The sequence below is a fragment of the Coffea arabica genome, chromosome 10e, assembly GCF_036785885.1.
Source record: "Coffea arabica cultivar ET-39 chromosome 10e, Coffea Arabica ET-39 HiFi, whole genome shotgun sequence".
NCBI lineage: Eukaryota > Viridiplantae > Streptophyta > Magnoliopsida > Gentianales > Rubiaceae > Coffea > Coffea arabica.
Genome location: NC_092328.1, coordinates 14787964 through 14798950, shown reverse-complemented (window position 1 = coordinate 14798950; position 10987 = coordinate 14787964). Strand labels below are relative to the sequence as shown.

The 10987-nt window shown below is 39.7% G+C and overlaps 1 protein-coding gene across 1 annotated transcript; it reads right to left on the bottom strand.

Annotated features, from left to right (window-relative positions):
• Positions 1–6017: 6017 nt before the first annotated feature.
• Positions 6018–10097, bottom strand: LOC113711331 (uncharacterized). The gene is made up of 3 exons (XM_072067016.1): positions 8720–10097; positions 7114–8452; positions 6018–6255 (listed from the first exon to the last, which is right to left on the bottom strand). The coding sequence occupies exons 1-3, from the start codon at positions 10095–10097 to the stop codon at positions 6018–6020; spliced, it is 2955 nt and encodes a 984-aa protein (XP_071923117.1).
• Between the last annotated feature and the right edge of the window lie 890 nt (positions 10098–10987).

Sequence of the window (10987 nt, the reverse complement as noted above, 5' to 3'; positions counted from 1 at the left end):
TTATACCAAGCCATAGTTGATAGTATCTCTCAAAGAGAAGCTTCATCTTCAAATATTGGGAAAAGAATTCTACTCCCGCAATCATTTATTGGAGGACCGCGTGATATGAAACGTAGATATATGGATTCAATGGCTTTGGTCCAGCGATATGGCAAGCCAGACATATTTTTGACAATGACATGCAATCAGAATTGGCTGGAAATTTAGAATGAGTTACTACAAGCTGATCAAGTTAAGAATTGTCCAGATCTAATCTCGCGAGTCTTTAGAGCCAAATTACAAATGTTGAAAAAGAAGCTACTCAAGAAGCATATTTTTGGAAAGATTGCAGCATATACGTATGTTATTGAGTTCCAAAATTGAGGTCTTCCACATGCTCATTTTCTTATTATTCTCAAGCAAGGAAGCAAGATGTACTTACCTCAAGCATATGATCGAATTGTCTGTGCTCAACTTCCTGATTCTCATGATTAGCCATACTTACATAGTCTTGTTGTGAAACATATGATGCATGGGCCATGTGGTGCAATGAATCCAAAATGTCCATGTATGAGAAAAAATATAGGTTGTAAGGACAAGTATCCGAAAGAATTCAATGACAGTAGCAACTCATATCCTATATACAAACGTTCTGATGACAAGAAAATAGTCAAAGTTCGTGGTCATCATCTAGATAACAGGTGGGTAGTCCCTTATAATCCTTATCTATTGTCAAAGTTTAACTGTCATCTTAATGTAGAAGTTTGCTTAACTGTTCGAGCTGTCAAATATATTTACAAGTATATATATAAAGGTCATGACAAAATTTTGTATCAGCTCAATAAAACTCAAGTTGATAAGTCATTTGATGAAATTAAAAGCTTTGTAGCGCCAGATGGGTATTTGCTCCTGAAGCTATGTGGCGCATATTTGCATTTGATCTGAATGAAATACACCTATCAGTAACTTTGCTCCAAGTACATCTTGAAAATAAACACCCTTTAGAATTTCCTGAAAATAGACCACTTGAAAGTCTATTACAAAATCCTATTTTTTCAACAACAATGTTAACTGAATTTTTTGCAATGAACAAGCAAGATGATCATGTAAAGTCTTTGAATTGTCTGTATGCAGAATTTCCAGAACATTTCGTTTGGAACAGAACAACAAAGCAATGGGATCACCGTCAAAACAAACAAGTTATTGGCTGGTTAGCCCCTGCTGATCCATGTCAAGGAGAACGCTACTATTACGCAGGCTATTAATGCATGTCCAGAAACCAACCTCTTTTGATGCATTGAAAACAATCAATGGGATTACATATGCTACGTTTCAGCAAGCAGCAGATAAGCTTGGCTTGCTACAATCAGATGATGGTGCAGAATTGTGCCTTCAAGAAGCTACTCTATATCAAATGCCATCTTTCTTAAGACATCTGTTTGCTGCTCTTTTAGCTTATTGCACACCTACAAATCCAGAACAAATCTGGCTCAAGTATCAAGATTTCTTGTTTGAGGATATTCATCAAGATAAATCTATTGACCAAGCTAAAGTTGAAGAGATAGTTCTACAGATTATCCAAAATTACTTACAATCTATGGGAAAATCTTTGAAAGATCATGGATTCAGTAGCTTCGTTCCAGAAAGAAATATCAAACAACTCATCGCAAAAGAGATAGAAACTGAAAAGCACATTGCTGTTTCAGATGCCGATCTTGCTGCATTGCATCAGCTAAACAGTGATCAGAAAACAACCTATGACAAAATTATGAATGCAATATTAAAAAAAAAATCAGAAGCTTTTTTTGTTGATGGGCCTAGAGGTACTGGTAAGACTTTCCTATATAAGACTCTGCTTGCTGTGGCGACCCCACTTCCCCCTAAGGCGAACCAAAGGGTTGGCGGGCCGTCTGCCCAGCTCTCGCCAGGACTCACGCAAGCATTCTAGCTTAAAATCCTCCAGGGATTAACCTAAACTACTACAAAAATAATTCTTCCGAAATAAATCAATTTCTATCACCTCATTAGCTTCAAAGATAACGGCATACAACTTAGCCAAACGACGGCTCTTAACCACTTCACACGTTACTCGCAAGGTTAAAGACATACTATACTAATAAAAACATACAAACCGAATATTAGAATTTGGGATTACATTTTTCCAGCTTCAAGTGGCAACCAAAATAAAAGGTACAGTACTTAACGTAGAATTCATTACAAACCGAAATCTAAATTCAAGCTATTCAAAAACATTCATAGGAAATATAAGCAGCTCAAATTCTTTCAACTTCCAGACCTGTAAGGAAAACAAATAAACGTGGGGTGAGCTAACGCTCAGTGGTGCCCCAAAACATGCATTCACGTAAATCAAACAGCGAGAAATAACTTAAACAAATTGAACAGTTAGGAAAGCGTATAACAACACAAGGTAGGATACAGGGGCTCTCAGGAGCCATTTTCCTCGCTTGATCGCCATTCATCGTAGTTGACCCTCCGTCAACTCTCACTACTTATAGTCCATGTAGATCCACTCATTTTAATCCTAACCCGTCACCATTCATACCCCGGTCCCGGGCCCGAACGTCGACTAAGGACGCAGTATACTCGAGATATACCCGTAGATAATTTGTCGAGGGATTCACCCAACGACGTTATTGTAGTTAGATTCACGTGCCGAGGGATTCACCCAACGACGTAACTACATTTGGATTCAAGGATTCATGAGAAAAATGATTCACGCAAGTCACCACTCGAACGGCTAGTGCGATAAAGTACACACTGCTCACTTCGATGGATCAAAAACTAGTTTTGCAAATTATCACATATCGAGTCAAGAAAGCACTTTAACCAAGTAATCATAGAACAGGCAGGGACACTTACCAAGAGTGGAGTTCAGATATCAAGTTGAGAATCGAATTCCGCGTCCTCGCAAAATCCTAAAAACCAAATTTTGAAACTATAAGTTTCTATTCAGTTTTTAAGCTTATACATGCAGAGGTATACTTAATATATTACGAGTTTACTACCCTTAGAAAAATTAGGAATCTACTTAGGTTGAAATTTGACAAACTTAGAAGAAATGTTTCTTATAGTTTTCCGTAAGATACTCTTCCTTATAAAGGGTAACTAGTATCATTTTCTTGAAATGAGTCGGCAAAACTCTTAACAACAATGTTAGAAAGTTACTTTGAACATTTCTCTAAAGTTACGGCTTTTGCAAAAATTATCCTTAAAAACTATTTTTCTTAAAATAGGGTTTCTTGCCGAGCAAGTCTCCCAAGCTTTTCACTAAAATTAGTAAAGCTCGTATTTTGGAACTTTTCCTATAGTTAACTATCCAAGTGCAAAGCTTAAGGAAAGAAAAAAAGAATTAAAATAAGACTTAGAGTTTCCAAAAGCTATAGAACTTACTTACTATAGCTATCAAGGCTAGTTTGAGCTAAATGAAATTATCGAGTTGGAAAGTTTTAGGCAAAACACTAGATATGGAGTTTTTATAATATAATACTAGCTGGAAAATATTTTTGATTAATTTTGATCGCAGCTACTCGAGTTCGCAAGATCGATACAACTTCCACAGCTCCGATTCCGTTTCGAAATCATAATATGGATCAAAATATGGCAAAAATTCACATAGCAAATTACTAGGGCTTCGTCAATCATTAGCCCTAGATTTCAACAAGTGCATTTCTGAATAAAATAAAATGATCAACCAAGGCTTCATCAATCATTAGCACTTGGTCTCAGCAAGCCCATCATAAGCCAATAAAAATAAAAGTAAAGCCTCCAAGACATTCCAGCAATTAACTTTCATCACCCTGTAGTACTTATAAAATTATTCAAATGGCCAAGGGCTTCGTCAATCATTAGCCCCTAGCACCCAACCCGTAATTCTTGTAGCAACAAGGCTAACAATTCAAATGTTTCATTGCTAAACAACATGTATATCTTAAAATACACCCTTTTTCTGTGTTTCGAAACCATTTTATGCCAAGGAAAATATTCAAACATCAACTAGTGAAATTCGGAAACAATTCAATATTTTCTGCTCAAACGTTTGGTTAGCTAAATTTTCCAGCAACCATTTATCTTGTATAAAATTCTTCCTTGGCTTATTCAGGGATTTAAATACTCAAATTCAACATACAACTACTTAACTAACTGACTAACATTTTTGGTTCAAGAATTAAATTCGAACAACAACAAGAGTCTTCAAATTAAATTCTAGCTAGCCTCGGTTGAAATCTGCACAGAAACTGATTGCATTTTTCTTTTTGTTTTCTGTTCTAACTCAACCAATTAACTACATGCGTAGCTTAATCATCTTGTAATTTACTAGTTAGTCATGGTTAGAGGCTTAAAACAGCAAGATTATTCCACATGAAACTATATTATTCAAAACAACTCTCGGCAGAAATTTTCTACATCAAAACAGAATTTTTCCTTGTACATTAAAACCACATTAAAACCTTGTATTTTGCCCTTAATTCTCACATGCACAATTACTGAGTTGATTAACTATCATTCCAGACCAGAAATCAGTTCGGCAGCAGCAAAAATACAATCATAACTCCAGAGTTTTGTGCAACTACTCTCGGATGAGTTTGCATGTGAAAATTCTGTTTCATATCTTATTTTCCAGAGTAATCCAGGCTAATTAATTTCATGCATGACTTTATCATCTTGTTTTCAGGTGATTAAACACAATTCCACCTCTGATCATCCCACAATTTATGAATTACAGCTACAACATTCAAGCTCAGCACACGGCAGTACCATTTTCTCTTCCAAACCAGTTTCTGGTAGCTTAATATCAAATCATCATATAGCTAATTACATCATCCGAACTTAAAGTCCTCACATGCAAGTCCAGAGCTTGCTTATACTACCACTGGTTATCCAATTTACAGTCCAGAAATTTACCTCACTGGATGCTCACTCACTCGACAAGATGCTGAAGTCTGACCCTCTCTCTCGGCTCTTGTCCTCACGCACAGGTAGGTTGGTTCTGGTTGGGTTGTAGGGGTTGCAGCTGGTGATGGTGGAAGCTGGTTAGCAACCGGCTGAGCTTGGAGAATGCAGAGGAAAGTTTGCTCACAGTTTCTCCTCCTCTCCTCCCTCTTCGATACTTGCGGACAGAACCAGAAATGGAAATGCAGCTCTCAGCTTCCTCCCTCACTCTCGGCTATATGGTGCAGCTCACCTTCCTTCACTCTCGGTCGATGATAACAATGTGGAGGTGGAGTGTGGCCTGGGGTGAAAGGTTGCAGAAGATATGGAATGGAGGTGGAGTGTTGGTGAGGATTGAGTGCGCAGATGGTGAAGAAGAGCATTGGCCGGATGGAGAGGTGCAAGATCATTGTGTCCGAGGGAGTGTTTGGCGTTGCGTGGAATGGTTATGGCCGTGGGGTGTTTTTGTGAAATTGTGAGGGGTAGTTTAGTCTTTTCACTTCTCCTCCTATTATCCACTTAAGTCCTTAGCTCTAACTTAACTCCAAAAATTATCCCCAAGTGTGATTTGAACGCCTAATTATACGCTAATCTTGCAAGGCTTTGATTATCGGAATTTTTTTTACGACTTAAGTATGATTAGAATACTTGTATTGTTTTTATCTAGAATTTATCGGTTGCAAAATAATATTAAGGTTTCTATCTGCACTTAACCTTATTCGAAAATAAAATTAGCTATTGAAAATTAAAGAATTATTTTTAAGGAGTAAACTTAATATAACTCAAGAATTATTAACTTAGTGAAGCAAAGCTAAGTGCTTTAATAGTTAGCACCGTTATATTATTTTGCACATAAAAGTTATTTTTAATTTACTTATTTAAAATAAATGAAATAATGTTATTGATTAGAATAAGAACTACGAATGGAATATGCACTAGTATATAAAAGCGAGTGAAAGTAATACTAGAAAAGATTAAGGAATACGAGTGCTAAATAAAAGTGAAATTGAAGTATGCATTGATATTTATCTGCAAAATTCAAGGTTCTCACATCCTCCCCTCCTTACAATGAATTTTGTCCTCAAAATTCACACATTCTGGATAAATAAATCGGGGTACTTTTTCTGCATTTCTTCTTCTAACTCCCACGTTGCTTCCTCGAGTCCATGATTCTTCCATAGAATCTTCACCAGAGGAATTTCCTTATTTCTCAGTTCCTTCATTTCTCTCTCCAAAATCCTGACCGGTCCTTCTTCATACGTTAACGTTTCATCCACCTCAATTCCTTCTAGTGGCAACACGTGACTTGGATCAGGATAATATTTCCTAAGCATGGAAACATGAAATACATCGTGAATCTTAGCCATGCTTGCAGGCAACTTCAATTGATACGCTACTAACCCAACTTTCTTCAAAATTTCGAAAGGTCCGATATACCTTGGCTTCAGCTTCTTACCTTTCTTAGACACTACTCCGCCCTTCAAGGGTTTAATTCTGAGGAAAACCTTGTCTCCTACTTCGAATTCCAAATCTTTCCTCCTTGTGTCGGCGTAGCTCTTTTGTCTACTCTGAGCAACTTGAAACCTTTCTCTAATTAGTTCTACTTTCTCCTGGGCTTCTTCTATCCAAGGTATAGCTGTAGGATCTACGATTTTCTTTTCTCCAACTTCATTCCAATGAATCGGAGATCGACACCTTCTTCCATACAAAGCCTCATAAGGTGCCATTTGAATCGAAACCTGATAGCTGTTATTATATGCAAATTCCACTAAGGTCATATATTGGCTCCACTTACCTCCAAAATCCAGTATACACGACCTCAGTAGATCATCCAGAGTTTGAATTGTCCTTTCCGACTGCCCGTCGGTTTGGGGATGGTACGCAGTACTAAACTTCAACTTGGTCCCCAAGGAGTCCTGAAATTTCTGCCAAAAACGCGAGACGAATCTTGGGTCTCGATCAGACACAATACTCACTGGAATACCATGTAACCTTAGGATCTCTTCTGTGTACAACTTGACCAATTTTTCCAATGAGAAACTCATGCTTACGGGTAAGAAGTGTGCAGACTTAGTGAGTCGATCGACTATTACCCAAATTGCATCAAAACCTTTTTGACTTTTAGGTAGTCCCGTTACAAAATCCATTGTTATGTGTTCCCATTTCCATTCAGGGATTTCTAACGGTTGCAATAAACCAGAGGGCTTTTGATGTTCAGCTTTTACTTGTTGGCAGATCAAGCATCTTTGTACAAACGCTGCCACGTCCTTTTTCAAACCTTCCCACCAGTATAATCCCTTCACATCATGATACATCTTGGCCACACCTGGGTGTATAGTATACTTTGACCGATGTGATTCTTCTAGAATTCCTTTCCTTAGCTCCTCATCTGCCGGAATCACAATTCGATCTCGAAACCTCAATACCCCTTCAGGCCCTAATTTGAAGTCTAGGGTTTCCCTTTTTTGCACTTTTTCCAGATTCTTCCGAATCATAGGGTCCATTTTCTGGGCCTCCTTAATACGCTCTAGTAACGGTGACTTCAATGATAAATTCCCAAATAAAACCTTCAATTTCTCCAGGCGAGGGTTCCAACTACTTATTTCCTCTAACATATCCCACTCTTTTACCATTAACCCTGCTACTTGGGCCTTCCTACTAAGAGCGTCAGCCACCACATTGGCTTTTTCTGGATGGTAATTAATCGAGCAGTCATAATCTTCCAGAAATTCTACCCATCGCCTTTGTCTCAAATTCAGCTCCTTTTGGGAGAACAAGTACTTGAGGCTCTTATGGTCCGTATAAACTTCAAAAGTCACGCCGTACAAGTAGTGTCTCCATTTTTTCAAGGCGAAAATTACTGCGGCTAGTTCTAGGTCATGAGTTGGGTAGTTTTGTTCGTGGGGTTTCAATCTCCTAGAAGCATAGGCAACTACCTTTCCCATTTGCATTAAGACACATCCCAGACCTTCTCTGGAAGCATCAGAATATACAGCATAACCTTCACCTCCATCAGGTAAAACCAAAACGGGAGCGGATGTTAACCGCTTCTTTAGTTCCTGAAAACTTGACTCGCACTTCGGAGTCCAGACAAACTTGGCTCCTTTCTTGGTTAGCTCAGTCATAGGTCCTGCAATCTTCGAGAAATCCTGAATAAATCGCCTATAATAACCTGCTAAACCCAAGAAACTTCTAACTTCAGTTGGAGTTTCTGGTTGTTTCCAATTCATAATGGCCTCAACTTTTGCCGGATCCACGGAAATTCCATCTTCAGAAACTCTGTGCCCTAGAAAAGATATTTCAGTCAACCAAAACTCACACTTACTGAATTTGGCATACAGCTTATGTTCTCTTAGTATCTGCAAAACCACCTCTAAATGCTTAGCATGCTCCTCTCGAGTCTTAGAGTAAATCAGGATATCATCTATGAAAACCACTACAAACTGATCCAGATACTTCTTAAAAATTCTCTGCATCAGGTCCATGAAAGCAGCTGGTGCGTTGGTTAATCCAAAAGGCATGACTGTAAACTCAAAATGTCCATATCTCGTACTAAAAGCAGTCTTAGGTATATCTTCCTTCTTGATCTTCAACTTATAGTACCCTTGCCTTAAATCCAGCTTAGAGAAGACCACTGACCCTTGCAGTTGGTCGAATAAGCTATCAATCAACGGTAGAGGGTATTTATTCTTAATTGTAACCTCATTTAACCCTCGGTAATCGATACATAACCTCAAGCTTCCATTTTTTTTCTTAACGAATAGGACGGGTGCTCCCCATGGTGAATCACTCTCCTTCACAAAGCCCTTCTCCAACAGATCCTGTAATTGAATTTTCAATTCTTTTAGCTCGGCAGGAGCCATTCGATATGGGGTCTTAGAAATTGGAGCCGTTCCAGGCATCAAGTCAATCTTAAATTCCACTTCCCTTTCCGGGGGTAGAGTCCTTAACTCTTCGGGAAAAACATCCGGAAATTCCCGTACCACTGGTACATCCTCCAGCTTCACTTGATCACTGGGGGCGTTTATCAAGAAGGCTAAGAAACCTTGCGCTCCTTTAGACAACATTTTCCTTGCTCGGATTCCTGAGATCATAGCAGATGATGCTAACCTACCCTTGACATCTAACCTCAGGGTTGCTTCACCAGGTATACAAAATTCCACCACTTTCGCTCGGCAGTCAAGTTTAGCATGATAATGGTCTAGAAAATCCATTCCTATTATAACATCGTAACCTTTTATGTCCAGACTGATCAAATCCACTAGCATTTTACGCTCTCCAATCCAGAATTCACAATTCTTATAAGCCAAACTAGTGATTACATTCTTATTACCCATGGGAGTCCTAACTTCAAGATCGAAGGGTAATCTAACAGGTTGCACATCTATTCCAGACATAAAAGATGGATTTACGAATGAATGGGTTGCACCAGGGTCAATTAACACTTTAGCTAATCGATGAAAAATCGGAAGTGTACCTTCCACCACTTCCGAGGAATCAGGTACAGGTTGGTCACCTATAGCATACACTCTGGCAGGAACTGTCGGCCGGCTCCCTCCAGAAGTGTTTGGTCTAGCGTTCGAAGTAGTCCCTTCCTGCATTTTTGGACATCCAGAAATTTGGTGCTCGCTACTTCCACATTTCAAGCCCTTTCCTTGCCTCTTCCAGCAGTCATCCATAGTATGACCAGGTTTCTTACAATATGCACAAGTCATTTGGGGAATTATGGCTCGGCCTCCTTGCGAGGTATTCCTAGGTTGTGCTCTTCCAATCGGTCCCCCTCTAGTTCCATTGTTTCTTCCCCCTGCATTCCTTGCCCCGGTTCCCCTTGCTAATGCACCTCGCGGTGCTCCGGGACTAGTCACTCCGCCTGTACCTCGGCCCACGTTAGCCGGTGGAGTATTTCCATACGTCGGCTCTCGACTACTGCTGGGGGCAAATCTTTTCTTAGCTTGAAAAGATTTCACTTGAGCTCTAGCTACTTCAACTCTCTGAGCTCTTTCGACAGCATCTGGGAAAGTATCTATCCTTACGGCGGCTAAACTTTCCTGTAGTTCCACATTCAAACCCTGCACAAACCTCCGAACACGCCTTTGCTCGGTGGCTATCAACTCAGGTGCAAAGCGGGATAGCTTTGTGAACTGGATTTCATATTCGGCGACACTCATCGCCCCTTGCTTGCATCTAATGAAATCATCCTCTCTCTTCTCTTGAATGAGAGGTGGAAGGAATTTGGCATTGAACTCCCTTGTGAAGTTCACCCAAGTCCTTGGTGTATGATTAGTCTCCCAATGAACCCTCATTAGGTTCCACCAGGAGCGAGGGGCTCCCTCAAACTGGAAGATGGCAAAAGTCACATTTCGCTCCTCCGTATAGTTTAAGGCGGTGAAGATCTCAGTGATCCTCTCCCACCAGCCTTCAGCCACTTCCGGCTCGGGTCCTCCGTAGAACTTGAGAGGTCCAAACTTCAGGAACCTTTCCAGTGCCCGATCATCGGAATCAACTGGGCCCCCTGATGACGCACTGGTCCAGTGGCTTGGTTTTCAGTCAAGCGCTCTAGAACGTCAGTGATACGGTTAATAGCGGTGGCCACTCCGTCTCCGGCCCTGCCCTCTTGCCCTTGGTCTGGATTGACCTCGGGTTCCCTATCTCTACCCGCTTCTGGGTGTTGTCTAGTGGGTCTCCCACGGCCCCTTCCTATCACTTGGCGATCCATAGTCTAAATTATGCCTATTATGGAAGGATAAGGCGATTAGGCGAAGTATTATTTATTTATAATTATTATTATTTCCTTAGTAAATAAAATCAATATGGAAATGGAGGAAAAAGTAAGTAAAACACTTAACATATATTTCTGAGTGAAAGTCATACAAATAATAAGTTGGGACATTTCCAAAAGTAAGGCACATGACTAGCAAAAATACATACAAATAGTCCCTTAAACAAAAATTAGGGATATGATGCCTCCGAAGCAAGTCATCCACCTAGACAAAACTTGATGACCTAGCTAATGTCCCCCTATTCTAACCCTACATATCCAATATGGTCGAATCGATCC